The sequence below is a fragment of the Thermobia domestica genome, chromosome 7, assembly GCF_964235325.1.
Source record: "Thermobia domestica chromosome 7, izTheDome1.hap1.1, whole genome shotgun sequence".
NCBI lineage: Eukaryota > Metazoa > Arthropoda > Insecta > Zygentoma > Lepismatidae > Thermobia > Thermobia domestica.
The window spans coordinates 287,718,943-287,736,941 of NC_137460.1; the positions used below are offsets into that span (position 1 = coordinate 287,718,943).

At 38.0% G+C, this 17,999-nt stretch overlaps 1 protein-coding gene across 12 annotated transcripts in view; it reads right to left on the minus strand.

Annotated features, from left to right (window-relative positions):
• Positions 1 to 17,999, minus strand: part of LOC145691005 (uncharacterized) — a 318,751-nt gene that overhangs the window by 278,575 nt on the left and 22,177 nt on the right. For all 12 annotated transcript variants that reach the window (XR_014132318.1, XR_014132319.1, XR_014132320.1 and 9 more), the window contains exon 3: positions 15,018 to 15,247. Coding sequence is in view for 8 of the 12 variants with exons in the window: in XM_081766498.1 (XP_081622624.1) it covers positions 15,018 to 15,247 (230 nt within the window). In the remaining 4 variants the exon portion in view is untranslated. The remainder of the gene's footprint in view (positions 1 to 15,017; positions 15,248 to 17,999) is intronic.

Sequence of the window (17,999 nt, forward strand, 5' to 3'; positions counted from 1 at the left end):
GTCTCGTGACCAGCGCTTCTTTTCTACGATTCGTATTCTTGAAAAGTTCAAAACATATAGTTTTTATTCACGCCATGTCTGCAGTGTTCTATCAATGATTTTTGCGCCTGGCAGCAACTAACGTGAGATCAGCTAAACGAAGTTTCCCCACGTCTCAATCCACGGAAGGACAGATTTTCAAAAAACACTGTTTCATTATGTAGGGGCAATGAAACTTTCTCCTCACCACTCGTCGTTCGAAAGCAAAATGAAAAGGAAGTTTTATAGTTTAACGCTCCACGCATATGGCCCTTAGGCTAAAGGACACGGATGCTGAATGAAAGTGAATGATTGTGTAATTGAAGTTTTGTGCTCTCTCATAGGAAAACGAACCCGCATCATGTACAGTAAAGGCCCATGCACTAGCCACTTGACCAGCAGGGAGCTCGAAAGTAAATAGAGCACAAGTTACAAACAAGGAATATTAAAACCATTAATCTTAATATTGCAGAGAACGAGAATTATCAATAACTTAGTTCTTCGTGGCACGTAAAAGTCTTAAATCCTAGAGAAAGCGAGATGTCATTGCAGAAACATCTTCGCCTACGTTTGCTATTATGAGGTTTCGGTAAGCACTAAACTTTTGTTACTTGATATGCAACTATATTCGAATAAATACGTGACTAATAATATGTGAATACCAGATAAGAAAGCAAAGTGTAAACGAAATATGCAACTTCCGGCAAGTACTTTTCCGTTCGAAATGAAGGAAATATTTGCCTCCACTCTTGTGACAGCACTGACATAATGCGATGATAATGGTAAGACAAGAAGAAAAAAATATATAAAATGTTTGATACGATACTCAATCAATTTTGCTTTAGAGAAGCACGAAACATAATAGCTTCCAATAAGGAATACCTTCCATAATACCTTTTAACGTATTTTCGACAAGAACTTTTCTGTTCTTTGTGTTAAGACATATTTTGGAGCTCGAAATTTTAATAAGGAAATTATTAATTTTATTTGAATCATTTTCTTGGATGCTTTAATTGATGGAACAGGTACTTCAGTTTTTCTCTGTGAATTTCTCAACGTCAGACTTCCGGCGCCAAGACAGTGATAACTTAAAATTTGCGTATTTAGAAACAAGCTGTTTGTTTCATGGTTTTCTACAAGCTTTCGTTCTCATACAATTTCAACCTTTGTTCAGAGAAATTCGTGGGAACGAACTATAGTCCACGGTTATATATATTGGTTCGTTTTGAAGAACAGTATCAATGACATGCATGATTCAACCAATCATGGCCATTTTGCTTCTCCCAGTGAGTGACGCATGAACCTTTGCCCACCAGTCTGTTTCGGACTGACACTTGATTGACCAAGTAAATGACTATGTTCTATGATCGTGTGTGTCTTAATACCAGTTTTACTAATTAGTCTGTTCGGGACTTGTGCTCACTTGGCCACGCAAAAAGGACCTCGTTTCATGGTCGCGTGTGTCTTAATATAGTTTCTCGAATTAAATGAGGTGTGACAATTAAATAGTTGTTCTGATAGTGAAACGAAATATCTGCCCGATCAGCTCGAAACTAACGAATAAGGGAATGTTTTACATTTGTTGAAGGATTTAGTGCGATAAGTATCGTATTTGAGAAGAAGATCCTGAGACGAATATTCGGACCCAAGAGGAACGGGAATAGTGGAAGCTTCATAACAAGGAACTTCATAATTTCTCCGGTTTACCAAAGATTGTTAGTCATCAAATCTAGGAGGCTCACGTGGGCAGGTCTTGTAGCCAGGACGGAAGAAAGTAGGAACGCTTTCAAAGTCTTAACTAGAAGACAAATCGGAAAACGACCATTAGGAAGACCTAGCGCAAATAGGAGGAGGTCCCAGAAATAGGAATACAAAGTAGAAACTGGACCCAGCTGGCTAAGGACAGAAGTCAGTGGAAAGCTTTTGTGAACGCGGCACTGAACCTTCAGGTTCCATAGGCCATGGAGTTAGTTAGTTAGTATGGTATTGTTTCATTAGTGGCTGTCTTCAGTGTTGCAAGAAGCAAATTGATTAGAAACTCCTATCGAAAGTGCAACAACGTGGATACTAGTACATTTATTCAGTTGCACATTCGTCGATGAGGAGACAGTAGCATCAAAGTTCCTCTAGGATAAACTGGCAACTGGAAGGTATGCAGCACGTACCTCTCCTCCGCTAGTTACATACAGTGCGTTCTTACGAATCTCGCGAGTGCAATACTAACGCTCTACGCTGCACGGCTCGTTTATATTCAGGTACTGAAGAATCATTATAGCATACGACCATTAATCATCATCATTATAGGTATTCTGACGTAATTGGCAGATCACTTGCTGCAACTGAGAAGCTCCACGGCCTTCCGCTAACCTCTTCGTCTTCACGTACGATTTTCCAGTTTTGATATCATCCATTAATTGTTGTCTCCTTCGCCCCCTCCCTCTCTTTCCTGTCACCATAACCTCTAACACGTCCTTCATGATACAATTCCTTCTTATCCAACGTCCCAACCAGTTTCTCTTAATCTTCTTAATATCTAAAATATTGTTTCCTGCCCCACCATTTCTAACACCCTTTTATTAGTTTTCCGGTGGACCCAGCTATTCTCTCCATTCTTTTCCACACTCACATTTCGAAAGCTTCCAGTCATTTTTCATCATTCTTGCGCAATGTCCATGTTTCTGATCCATACAACAGAATACTCCACGCGAAGCATTTTAAAAGTCTATTTTCTCAACTCTTTTTTCCAGGTCCCACACAATAGTATTTTCTTCCTCCTAAAAGCTTCTTTCGTCATTCCTATCCTTGCTTTCATTTCACCTTCACACTTCATATCATCACTAATAATGCTACCCAGGTATCGAAAACTAGTCACTTATTCTATTTTCTCCCCTCCTACTTCTATATTTGACAGTGACCCCTTTGTTCCAATCACCATGATTTTTGTCTTTGCCACATTTACTTTCATCACATATTCTTCACAGCCATTTAAAGCAACAAGTAAAAGAAAAAGTAAATGTCAATAGTAAAACAAGCAATAGAATGCTCATTAAACGTATGTATATAGGTCATAGGTTACACTGTTCAACAACGAAAATGTAAATTGAACAAAATCAGCTAATTCTTATTGATTTTGTGGTGCTGATCACGAATTTGAAAGTAATTTTCGAATATTAGCTCTACTTTTCGTTTTACAGGCATGTCTAAGAATAACGCTTTAAAAATAAATATATTCGCTTCGTTTGGGGTAAAATGTTACACTGATCTGGCAACACTGGAGAAACTATATGAACGCTTGGTTTCATTGTGTTCCTTATCTCAGTAGTGTTCTGCTATTGTTAGAAAGGACAGGTTTAGTGCAGTTATCAGCGTTTTGGGTGTGACGTTTGTGTAATGCAGGACATAAATATACAACTACAAGTACGCAAAAATACTGGTATTTCGAATGTATATTTTTAAATACTTGTCGGAACTATTTCAAGTGACATTTTGAGGATTTCAATAAACAAAAATGCCGCGAAATCGTGTAAACAGTACGGATAGCTTCTGCTACGTGTGTGGGGAAGTGACATTTTCCTCACAAAAGCAGGAACCACTAACACCACTAATAAGAAAAGCCTATCAATATTACTTTGGTTGTAAAATTGGAGACCAAGATAAATCTTAAGCACCCCACATTGTGTGTAACACTTGTGCCAGCAATATAAGAAATTGGATTAATGGGAAGGGGCGCTCAAAGCCTTTTGCAGTGCCCATGATTTGGAGGGAGCCAAGCGACCACATCAGAGACTGTTATTTTTGTATGATTCCTTCCGTCAAGAAGGGAATTTCCACGAAGAAGAAGCGGGCCTTGATCTATCCTAACATTCCTTCTGCAATGCGCCCTGTTCCACATGGAGAAGGACTACCTGTTCCTGACCCACCTAAAGAATACGATCTTTTTTCTGATGATGATCAAGAAGTTGAAGCTCCTGAATCAAGTACTTCGAACGACCCTACGTTTGTTGTAGAAGAACCTCCATGTGAACCACATAGACTTACTCAAGAGGAACTAACACCGTGTGCGTGGGTTTTCTCGGGGTTCTCCCGTTTCCTCCCACTTTCTTCATTCCACCATTTTCATTCATTACTCATCATCACCGTCTCCTTTAGCCTAACCGGCATAACCGTGGGACGTAAAACTCAAAGATTTCATTTTTTTTTTCAAGAGGAACTAAGTGATTTAATCAGAAACTTGGACCTCTCGAAAAGCAAAGCCGAAATTTTAGCGTCACGCTTAAAGCAATGGAATTTATTGCAGGAAAAAGTAAAGATTTCAGTGTATCGGAATAAGGAGAAGATGTTCACTTCATTTTTTACTATAGAAGACACACTTGTGGCATGTACAGATGTAAATGGTCTCATGAGGGCACTTAAAATTAATTACGAACCTCTTTATAGATTCGTCCAAGGTGAGTTTAAAGGCAGTGCTTTTACATATTGGAAATGAACTTCCTTCAATTCCTGTAGGTTACGCAGTTCATATGAAGAAATCTTATGAAAACTTGAAACGTTTACTTCAAGCCATTAAATATTACGATTTTCAGTGGCTCATTTGTGGTGACCTTAAAGTAATAGCACTGTTGCTAGGTATGCAGTTAGGGTATACAAAGTATTGTTGCTTTATGTGAATGGGACAGTAGAGATCGTGGATCTCATTACCGCAAAAGTGACTGGAGTACCAGAGAAACTCTTCAGCCGGGAGTGAAAAATGTGCAGCATGAACCACTGGTAGATCGTAACCGAATTTTGCTTCCCCCTCTACATATTAAATTAGGTCTTATGAAAAGTTTTGTTAAGAGCATGAACCAAGAGGATGAGGCCTATAAGTACCTAAGAGGACAATTCCCTCGATTAAGTGATGCCAAAGTTAAAGAGAGTGTTTTCATAGGGCCACAGATTAGGCAACTATTCAAAGATCACAAGTTCGACGAAATTCTCCAAGGTGAGGAGAAAGCTGCATGGGAAAGCTTGAAGAGTGTTTGTTCACAGTTCTTGGGAAGACACCGAGCAACAAATTACAAACAACTGGTAGCAAAGTTGTTATTGTGCTACGAAAATCTTGGTTGCAATATGTCTCTGAAACTCCACTTTCTTCATTCACATCTAGACTTCTTTCCCGAAGATTGTGGAGCAGTAAGTGACAAACATGGTGAGCGTTTCCATCAAGATATTGCAGCCATGGAGAAGAGATATGAGGGAAAGTGGAGTTCTAACATATTGGCTAACTACTGTTGGACTATTGCAAGGGATGCTCCAGATGTAACCTACAAAAGGCAAGCCAAGCGAAGACGCTCAAAATAAAATAAACATAATCCTGTACAAGGGATCACTTGAAACTTTTGTCTACATTGCAGTGTAGTTCTTGCACAAAAAGGTATTTGTACATATTTTTCATGTTTTGATGTTAATACTGATTTTTATTACGGAATTGTTAATGTTTAACTTGACCACGGTTACTTTATTTTCTGTATCGCTGTGAAACTGGTATTTCCGCAACTTTGAAAAAGGTGGTACAAGGGTATAGAAAGCTATAGGTTAGGGTACTTCTTAACTCCCCAGCTTATCACATCACAGTGAAATAGATAAAAAAAAGTAGTAAAATGTAGGTTTTTACAAGGATTTTGCTTAAAAATGTTCTATAAATATTAATACATTTGTATATATACAGCTACTGTTGTACAAGGGCGTGTTTTTCACAACCTGAGCTAAGAAAATTTTTTTATTATCATTTCCTTTCATATTATGCTTAAATGAATGTAAAAATCGCAATTTCAAAGAATTTACATACTTTCGATCAAAATTTGTTGAACAGTGTATCATTATTGCTGTTGTATTAATATTTGTAGTTTGTTTACTTCTGCCTCTAAAGTAATGTATCACAAAACACTTTTATTACTCAATTACATTTCCATGTTTAATTTCAGTCATCAGTAGCCCGTGGTCTAGTAATTAAGGGCGTTTGCTTGTTCTAAATACTATTTATTCTTTAAGTTTTACGTTCTACAGTTATGCCGGCTAGGCTAAAGGAGACGGAGATGATGAGAAATGAAGGAACATAGTGGAATGAAGAAAGTGGAAGGAAACGGAAGAGTCCGGAGAAAACCCAGGCACACAATGTTTCTCCACCACGAAGTTCACTTGGCATGAGAAGGGATCGAACCCAGGACCACATGCACCAAAGGTGAACGCTCTACCACTGAGCCACCGCGGCTCCTATTCATTCCTATTTTATACGGTACGCACTCCTCCTTCCCTTGCAAAATCCTCCAGTAATCCATGGGAAGGAGAATGCTTATAAGACCTTGTAACAATCTTTGTAGGTATGCTGAAGGCAATGAAATTGCAACATCAAGATAAACAGAGAGAGAGAGAGAGAGTTCACAATAATAAACTGTGTTATTCCGTCCGGAAAGACGAAAAGCTCCAATGATTGGTCAGTGTCATACGACCGAGTACCCAACTCTTACACCACTGCAAATTATCAACTGCACCATGATTTAGCGTGAGAAAGCTTTTCGACCAGGATTTATTATTATTATTTGATAAATCTGTAACTACTATAAACCTATTTCTACTTTAATTTCCACGCTGATAGCAGAAAATTTAACATTATAAGGTTTATTGAGAGAAAAGTTCGGAAAGCATTATCATTGATCCATCACTGAAAGCATCCATCATCATTCTCTAAGTTTTCTTCTCTCAATGCTACAAACCGAATAAAAAAATACTTAACACGATACTACACTTACGTTGCTTTTATTCTGGATTTACTGCTCGCATCTTTATTTATTTTTATCGTGTATCTATCTATCTATCTATCTATCTATCTATCTATCTATCTATTTATCTATCTATCTATCTATATATATATATATATATATATATATATATATATATATATAGGGTGAGTCAAAAGTCCTTTGACACCTGCATAAGTTAGAAGATCGACAGGAAAAGTAAAAACTGATGATGGGAACAGAGGTTTGATGAGGGGCCGCAACTTTTGCAGTGTATGTCATTCGTGGCCGCCATCTTGAAATCCACCATTTTGGATTCAAGTCACTTTTTTTTAAAAAATGGGAAGGGGGTGTATGACACACCAAATAACACTAGCTTGAGCCCAGAAATTTAGTGGTGTAATTTGTTTTGTTTTTTTTCTATCTTGTACAGTTTAGAAGTTATTAATGTTCAAAGGTGGGAAATTACCTTGATACTGACCCAGTTCTCTCTTTCTTCCAGGTGATCTAAAATGGGTCTGACACGTGAACAGAAGATCGAAATCATCCTTATATCAGGGGAACGCAGCTACCGAACAATAGCAGATGACTACAACAGACGGCACCCAGACAGAGAACCGGTATCGCACAGCACGGTGGCTCACGTGATCACCAAATTCCGGGAGACGGGCTCTGTTCAAGATAGGGCACGTAGTGGGCGACCAAAGACTGCCACCAATGAGGAAATTTCAACGGTGGTTGTTGCGTCGTTTGTGAAAAGTTCTAAACGAAGTACCCCTCGTGTGTCCCTAGCATGTGCAATAAGCCAATCCTCCGTTGTCCGGATATTGCACGCCAATCAGTGGCATCCTTATAAGTTGCACATTCAACATAAACTGAACGAGGATGACCCTGATCGCCGGTTGGATTCTGCATGTGTGCTACTAAACAACACGAACTGGATCCTGCGTTTGCCAAGGGCATACTATTCAGCGACGAAGCGTATTTCACTTTGAACGGGGAGATTAATCGACATAATTGTCGATACTGGTGTGACGCAAATATGAACTGGGTTTACCCGAGTCGAGAACATAGTCCAGCGAAGGTGATGGTGTGGTGTGGCATATGGGACACCCGCATCATTGGGCCATTTTTCATTTACAACACCTTAACTGCCCCACAGTATCTGATGCTGCTGCAGGATCTTATGTTCCTGCCACACTGAATGCTGACGGCATTTTTCCATCTTATTTTCAGCACGATGGAGCCCCTCCACGCTATGGACTTGGTGTCCGTGAATGGCTGGATGAACAACTGCCAGGGAAGTGGATTGGTTGCCGTGGTCCCGTGGAGTGGCCGCCCAGATCCCCTGACTTAACGCCCCTTGATTTTTATCTATGGGGACATCTTAAGCAGATAGTGCTGAGACAATCCATGATTTGACACACCTGGAGGAACGCATCCAACAAGCCTGTGACCAAATTTCAGGAGACATTCTCCTCCGTATGCAGTCAGAGTGGTTGCGGCAACTACAGTTGTGCATTGCACAGGATGGACAACACGTAGAACATGTGTTGTAGCATTCAGTATCAAGGTAATTTCTCACCTTTGAACATTAATAACTTCTAAACTGTGCAAGATAGAAAAACAAACAAAAAAAAAAAAAACAAAAAAACAAAAAAACAAAAAAAAAAATTACACCACTAAATTCCTGAACTCAAGCTAGTGTTATTTGATGTGCCATACACTCCCTTCCCATTTTAAAAAAAGTGACTTGAATCCAAAATAGCGGATTTCAAGATTGCGGCCATGAGTGACATACGCTCCAAAAGTTGCAGCCCCTCATCAAACCTCTGTTTCCATCATCACTTTTTACTTTCCCGTTGATTTTCAAACTTATGCAGGTGTCCAAGGACTTTTGACTCACCCTATATATGATGGTTGAGCGCCAAAAAGGCGTAACTGCAATTTTATTAGTTTAGAGGCTTAAGTGATATGTGCCTCTCTGGCACAGAACCAAATGCTAATAACTCAGTTATACCTTTATATCATTTTCGAATAACGTTCCAAGGATAGAGATTTTCATTAAGGCGTCTTGGCACAAGAAAATTCAATCCATTATACATGTCATAGCATTAACTCAAAATATGAAAATTCGACAGTTACGCCCTTTTGGCGCTCAACCATCGATATATATATATACTGGGTGTTAATGAACTATACTGACAAACTGTAAACGATGAATCCTCATATCAAAATAAGAGGAAGAGTTTATATAGATCTTTGGGGTAAAGTCCATAGTTTCAGAACTAGGGATATATAAAATTGTGGAAAAACTACATTTGGAAACGCGTTACTTCGAATTCGAGAAACCATGGAGTAGCAGTCTATATCAGCGTAAAAAAGCCATACATACACAATCCGAAAATCTATCTTTCACCAATGGGCAATAGGTTTGGAAGGGATGTAATTCCCAGACATGCTCTCAAGAGAATTCTCACATATGCTCTGATTTCAAAGTGTGTATAAATTAAACAAAAGGGTCCTTGGTAACAGTGGATATGGAATGCTTTGGCGGAAATTTGAAGTATTACGGTCTGCTAGCATCACGGTCCCTCGTGCTCGGAATAACGCTTGGTGCGATGTTTCGGTTCATGCTTAAACGAATAAATAAATAAATAAATAAATAAATAAATATACTGCAGCACGTCAAACATTTCGGTGCTTGGGGTCCCGGGTTCGATCCTGGACCCCGCCAAGTGAACTTTGTGGTGGGCAAACACCGTGAGCGTGTGTTTCCTCGGGGTTCTCCCGTTTCCTCCCACTTTCTTCATTCCACCATTTCATTCATTACTTATCATCACCGTCTCCTTTAGCCTCACCTCCATAACCGTAAACTCAAAGATTTCATTTCATTTCATTTTTGTCAAACATTTCATGAGAGATTCCATAGCAGTAATTTGGGGACTTTCCAAATTGAACATTTTAGGCTCAATTTATGTAGATGTCTGTATCAATGTACCCTTTCTACGGAGAACTGTAAAACAATTCCTTTAATAAGTTTCCATTTGACACACCAAAGACTCCCGAACAAGAAAGGTTTTCTGTGCTCATAACCTGTTACTGGTGACGAGGCTGTTTGAGATTTACTTCCTCCCTTATTTTACTCTGTTTCTTTGCAACGAAGTGGTCATTTCTTAAAACTTGACTCAAATCTAAAACGGCTACCTCTGATTAACAGGAGAACAACAGGCGGTAATTTAAAGTGTATTGAGTCAAGTATAAACAAATATCACTGTCGGCTGCTAAAAGGATAAAATGATACGAAAAAACATTACTGTCGAAATTATTGATGTTAAACTCTCGTACTATATCTCAATATACACTTTTATTTGCTGCTGCTGCTATATATCCCTCCTCTTAGATTTTAATTACTCTCATACCAGCAACAGTCTTTCTTTACCACATAGCCAAACAAAAAGAAATAACTCACGCTTAAAAAAAAAAGTCATTATTGCATTGTACTCTCCTAAAGTTGAAAACATGTGAAGAGACAAGTAAGACATAAATTTAGCATTTCTAATTATTTATAACTCGAGAAACAAACTGTTGAAAGTAAGGCGGATGGCATGAGATTTTTTTTCTGTTTGTTTGTTTGTAAGACACGTTGATTACCCGACGAGAGTATACTTGGAACAAAGTGGCTAGAAACTAACTTCAAACTGTAGATTTCTTCTCAAAGTATAGCTGCTTAATATGTTTCAAGAATAATAAATACAGCAAAGGATATTAGAAACCTAGAAAATAAACAATGTATTTACTTCCAAAATATTGTTAAATAAATTAGTAGTCTGTTCTGCCTTTTGCTTACAGTCAAGAAATCTATAAGCATTGCTTTTGAAATCAAAATTGGCGAATATTCACATTTTTGTATTTGGGAAACTAACCGCCATTTGGTGGTTGCAAGGGACAATTGTATATACCTGACGAAAAACATGAAAATCGATGGTGTTCTTGGGAAAAGTCTTGGAAGCAACTATTAATTTATTATTATTTCACAAGTATTAAAATGCCTCTTTCTAAACTTATCATATTATTGCTATTGCATTATTTAAAAATTATTTTTTCTTAATTTAACTTCCCTCAGTTATGTCCTGGGGCTAAAGAAGATGGAAAATGATGATTGTGAAATTAAATTTTTGTCTTCTCCCATCGGGAATCGAGCAAGGGACTACATACGCTAAAGACACACCGTGGTAGTTACTCGACCAGCGGGAAAATTTTTAAATAAAAGCTCAGAGGAGAGTGTCTAAGAATCTGAACACGGCACAAAATAAAGAATATTTGGAATTGATTTTAACTTCCCTTTCAGCAACGAGGCTGAAACATGGGCCTACTGATTAACGTGGAATCCGAACCGCATGAGCTCCCGCCGCGAATCGAACCCGAGTCTCCTACGCCAAAGGCGCGTATGCTAACTTCTTAGCCCAGCATTATTAATTATCCCACAATAGTGATAACTCCTCTTGATAAACACTTTCCTCCCTGTTGGTTGCCGAAGAACTCCACAAGAGTTAAAAAAAAAAAAAAAGAAAAAAAAAGTTCGATGTTGATCTGAAATAAGTAGCTGTAACACATATAAATCATACTAACTTTACGTCACGGGCGAGATCGACTTTTGAAAGGAAACACGCAAGATTTCTTAGGAGATGAATATATTGTACTGTTTTGTTAGCAAGCTAAAGTCAATGACTTACAAACATCCTACATTATGGAACATCAACCCTTGTTATTTTACTTCTTTATTTTTTTTCTGTATTTCAAAATGTATTCAATGGCCTTTGCTAATGTATTTCTTTGAACGTTATTGTGCTTGCATCTTTCAGTTGTGCAGTCTGTGAGGAATCGCTTTATTTAACATCAGTAACACTCACGAACTTCACTGCTGCGTAACTTGTTGACATTGGCAACGGGGTAAAGGGGAATATTTCCGCTTCTTTCACCAAACTGCTCCAGATAGATCTTTGTTACTCCTCTTGTAGGCGTCACAGGCGACAATTCTCTTTTGTTTAAGCCTGCTATCCTCGATAAAGTTATTCATCCACTTGGGCACATTCGATACTACTGATATAACAACTTCACTGTGGCTGTCGTACCAAACACATCCAATCAAACGTAAAATGCTTTCGTGCTTACAAACTATACACTGACAAAGCGAATACTTTACTTTCTTTCGGAAAGACTTTCCAACTACTGTGACGTGATATTTGAGTCACTGGCGACGAATTTAGTAACTGAACGTTTACTGGCAACTAAGTAACAGTTGCAAGGATCGAACTTTAGTTAAATAACTAGTACTTGTATGCCACGATAGTTTCTAGACGGCTCAATCGCCTATAGAGTCATAGGTTGACTGCGGGTTCAAACATGGCCAAAATGATGACAAAAGTGTGCTTTACTCCGATTGGTCGGATTTTACATGTGATTAGTATTGTGCCACAAAATCGTCGAATGATCGAATTTGGTTCCCAAGGACCACTAGGCTGAAGCTAGAAATGCGGCAAAATGTGAAGTTTTGCTGAACATTGAATGAAGCAACCACTGTTCTGAAGAACAGATGTACTGATTACTGATTACAGTATCACTTCTCACTGGTGCCAGAAATCCTGTTTTATACAAAACTAAATCTCCACATGGAAAAGCCAAAACGAATGCTTTATGCACAAAGAAAATGTAACTTGAACATAACTTTTAAAAATATTCTGTAAGTTTTCTCCCGCTGAAAATTTTGAGCTTATATGCTCTCTTAAAGTTAACATTATCAATTTATTTACCAATTTATTTGCAATGTAATTTACAACACCTATTCCTTGGAAAGACATAATGTTTTATATACAGCAAATAAGGTCTTAAAGTTGTGTAAGTACATATACATATCGTATTTACTTAAGCGTTTGCATGTGTAAGGCAATATGTTTGCATACTTCGGAGCCCATTTCGTCGCCTTTATCTGTCCCGTCTGCAACTGGGATTTCCTTATTTACAAAAACAAATAACGGAGGTATTTGTCAATCGAATTTTGAGAAAAGCAAAATTGTCTTGTTTTGTCTTACCACCGCACGATGCCTACGAATTACGAACACTAAAGAGACCTGTTTTTAAACCAATGAAAAATTTAGTTACCAAGAGGCCACGAAATATTTTCTCAATCTTAGATAAACGTTTTATCTGAATATGGTTATGTTGTAACGTATTTGGCATAAGTTCTCCAGCATTGTAGAATCTCCATACATATACAGTATATATATATATATATATATATATATATATAGATAGATAGATAGATAGATAGATAGATAGATAGATATCAAACGACTTCTCCTGACAGCTTGGCAAACAATCAAATTGATCACTCTTAGTAGATAAAAAACATACAATCTTCGATGTTCTGTAAAGCATAAATTAAAACCGATACTGATGAAACATCCAAAAGGGTCGACGTTAGTGTTAAAAAGCAGAAGAAAGTATTGAATTTGTTAAAGTTCAAAAACATAAACCGTTGTTCGGTGAGGAACGTAAACATTATAGATTACAATAGCTTCAGAATGCAAGCACTCTAAACGCTGAAAAATACAACATATTCTTACTCTCCGGTGCAAGAAACGAGAATATATGACAAATAAGAAGCATAAAACCGTGATATGCACAGTCTTGTTCAAAAAAACGCACCTTGCTTTCGAGGGTTACGTTTTGGCAAATACATAAGAAATTCTAAAATTTTTGCTTAAGATCAAGATTTCAATTGGCCTAAGAATATTCTGATTTATTTTATTTACTTTCAACTGTGGATGAGGGTAAAGGGATTTTCAGAGGCATAAATAGTCTGAATCTGCCTAGATTAAAAGTGTTAAAATTATATGAGCGCATGAAAAGATGATTCAAATTAACAAAATATTGGCTACTTAGCAATGAATCCTCCCTTGGGAAGCCTAAATATTTTCCATACGTTTCGGAACGACAAGCTAGTTTCGTCTTCAGTGGCAAGGTGACAAGGATAAAAACGGATAGGAAATAAAAGGTGTAAAACAAGGAATACATACCAGTAAATAAATGTAACGCAAAAAAAATGTATCCTAAAATGTCACGAGCAGGGCACAGAATTTGAACTTTTTTTTTTAAATTCTTAATTCCCCAGATTTTGAGACCTTTCTCTCCCTTCGCAATCATTTGATGCTCTAAAAACAGTTCTCCATCTTAATTCGACAACTACCTGGTGTGATCCCTGCAATTCGGAAACTTGCCTTGTTCTGTTTCACAAAAGCTCAAATTTCATCATAATATGGATGCTGTCCGATCATTTCTTCTCCAATTCTACACTAATATATGTAAATCATCCCTCTCTCTCTCCATATTTGAATCTGTTTCTCAGTGTCGTCCACTATGAACTCACATGGCTCGGGGATTAAACCATCGACTCTTGAAACCAAATGTAAGCGCTCTAGCAATGTGCTATGGTAACTATATACGTTTGTTGTTAAAAGCAACATCATTTTACATTTTGTTTGGGGGAGGGGTGTTCTCCGCCGACATAAATGTTTCACTTTTTATATCAATGTTTTACTATACATTTGATGAAACTAATGTGTTTATCACATTCAAGGGAGGGAGGAATTACAGCCTTCTGTCCTGCCCAAATGACGCTCCTGAAACATTTGCTTGCAATTACTGGAAAACAAAATTAAATTAATCATTGAATAACACTCATTTGTCAGTACTTTTTAGAGCTCTGCGCCCACATTACAGACTTTGGGAAGCAAAAGAAAAAAAAATAACGCAAATAAAGGTGTTCATGAAGCTATGAAAACATTTTGTGACAATTGGTTTATTCAGGGTCTGAAAAGGCATTTCAGAACGAATGAAGGAGCCGTCTGAATGGAGAGGGTATATTACGTCATACAGTCTGCTCTTCACAAGCAGAGGATGGGGGAGTAGGACGAGTTAGATTGAATACCAGGAGTAGTTAGTCGATCGAGACATGTGTTTCTGAATGCATAAGCACTCGGCTTAATAGTTTAATTGTAGTTTGGGCCTAAACTTTTTGTAACATTTTGTGTGCCGCGAACTGCAACATCTACTACTAAGAATCATAAGACAACAGTTAGAAATGACATTTAACTCCGCCTTTACTACATTCAACTACATGAGAAAGAATAATCTACATCTTAAGGGAATAAACAAACTCACCCGCAACGGGTTTTGAGAAACTTTGCTGAGTATTCTGTTCCTCAGGGTCCCTATCCTTGAAGGTGGCTGTAGAAACCTTGTGACTTTGCTCAATTTCTGCAGCACCAGAATGTTGTTTCGGCATAGAAGAGTTTCCACTATCCTGTATAACTCCACTCTCACAAGGCTGTCGTTTTTCACTCTCAAAGTCTTCAGTGGAATGCTCTCTGTCCGAAGAATTTACAAATATTCTGTAACAAAATTTACACACATATTGGATATCAACGGACTACAAATTCGCAAATATTCAAAAGACTTACTAACAAATCTTACACTTCGATTGTTCTAGACTTTATTGACTTAAGGTCATGTCTGAGTTAGACTCCTATACTATGCTACGCTTAAGTGTCAGAAATGTTATAGAACGGCTATGCCTGTCCATCCGTCGACAGTATCAGAGCAAACACAGTAAAAATTATCAAGTTTTTTTTTCTTTCTTGAATCGATTCAGTGTCCCAAGAATACGTTCCATCTTCTCCCTTAAATTTCTGTTCAAACCGGAAATTGTTCAAATTAGCAATTTCCAGTTTTAATCTTTATCACCATAGATCAAAAAGAGCAAAGGTTAGCGACTAATGGCTTTTTGATATGATTTCGGCATTCGAGAAACATACTCTATCTTAGATTTTATTTCTCTATTGCAACTAGTATTTATAAACAGAGTACTTCAAGTTCGGGTATTCAATTCGCGAAATTTGAAAGTCTACCGTAGTTTCACACTCTGAAACGATACTCATTTGTTATGTATCTCATATTCTTAATTGTAATAAAATTCATATTCAGCTCTACTCCACAATAATTACAATATATTTAAATGCATGTTTAAGTAATAGCACTTTATAATGACGTTGAAATGGAGGACATCACCGAAGATGAAAAACCGACGTCTTTATTAGACAACATACGATACAAATGTAATTCTCAAAAGGCAGAGATGCATTGTGTGTGTACACTAATTGAACGACACATGACAAAACAACGAATTTTATATAGCAGAACAATGATTCTGTTTTCATGAACGTACGAATCACGGACATATCTGTTTCTTTGCATATATGTGTAAAGACTTTCAACGAACATGAACAAAATGGCGAAAAACACATTATAGAACTTATTAATCCAATGTTCTCGGGGTTGCTGCCAGAGTGAGTGTTGCTGTGCTGAGCTTTCGTTACCATACAGCGGCAACATCTTCAGAGCTCTGAAGATGTTGCCACTGTATGGTAGCGAAAGCTCAGCACAGCAACACTCACTCTGGCAGCAATCCCGAGAACACTGGATTAATAGTAGACGCCAGCAAAGCTTCAAGATCATATTGGCATTATAGAACGGTTTCATTATGCCGGTTATATAAGGACATACATAAGTTAGATACAAAATAATTAACATACATAAGTTAGATACAAAATAATTAACACATTAAGTAACTCATTCAAGTACTAAACAATACAGGGTGATTCTTTATAGGGTTTATAACTTCAATCAGTTATAATTCTTTATTGGAACGACATTGACCCATGTAGTGAGTAGCTGCGGAGTTGATTACACGTGGCGGCAACGGTCAGTCGTTGAAAAGGGAGAGTTTAACTGGTGCGGAAAGAGCTACGTGAGTCAAACTCTTTGGTTTGAAGAAAGAAAGTCAGCAACGAGTGTACAGCGTAAGTTTCTCACACAATACGGCAAGGAACCAGCCAGCAGACCAAGAGTATACAAATGGCACCAGACATTTGTTGAAACACGTTGTCCTGTGCGATACACAAAGGCTCCAGGGTGCTCACCCGTGACTGACGATGTGGTGGAAGCAGTTAGGGAAAGTTTTGTCCACATTTCTCGAAAATCTACACGACGTGCATCACAAGAAACTGGTATCCCTCTGACCACTGTTTGGCGTGTATTGCGTAAACGTTTGTTCATGAAGCCATACAGACTGTCCTCGGTTCAAGCACTGAGTGAAGCGGATAAACATACCCGACATGAATTCTGTGTTACCATGTTGGATCGCGTTAGTGGTGATGAGTCATTCTTGAACAATGTGGTATTCAGTGACGAATCAATTTTTCACCTTTCCGGCCGAGTCAACACATACAATTGTCGTATTTGGGGCACGTAAAATCCACATGTGCACGTAGACTGGTTCGTGACAGCCCCAAAGTGAACGTGTTTTGCGCTGTTTCCAGAGCAAAGGTCTATGGACCATTCTTCTTTGCTGGGAGCACCATCACCGGCATCGCCTATCTTGATATGCTCCAGAACTTCCATGTTCGACAGTTAAATGATGACCACGATGGCCGCTTATGGTGCCAACAAGGTGGTCCGCCAAACTACCTGATAGACATAAGGGAACTTCATGATCACCATTTCCCTGATAAGTGGGTAGGTCGTGGTGGACCAATTGCCTGGCCGCCACGGTCTCCAGATAACACGCCACTTGATTTCTTTCTGTGGGGGTTTGTAAAAGATAAGGTGTACACCTCTCCCCTACCTGATAATGTTAATGAACTGAAACATTGCATCGTAGCACCCATACTGGACGTTACCCCCGAAATGCTGGCTAATGTTTGGCAGGAAATCGACTTTTGTTGGGATGTGTCCAGGATGACCGCAGGTGCACACATTGAGCCATAATGGATTTGTCACAAAATACGTGAAGTGTTTTGCAGTAAAGAATTGTAACTGATTGAAGTTGTAAACCGTACAAAGAATCACCCTGTATAAATAAAAAGAATTAAATTAATTTGAAATAGATTGTGTGAAACAAAAAAGTTTTTATTGCATAAAACAGTCCACATTATATTTCTTACATTAACATCATATTTAATCTAAATCTTGTAACATTACTTAATAATTAATTGAATGTATGCATCTCGTACATTTCTAGATTTCGTCACTGGGTTAGAAAAAAAACTATCGATTATTAAAAGATAAAAAAATATGTTAGTTACT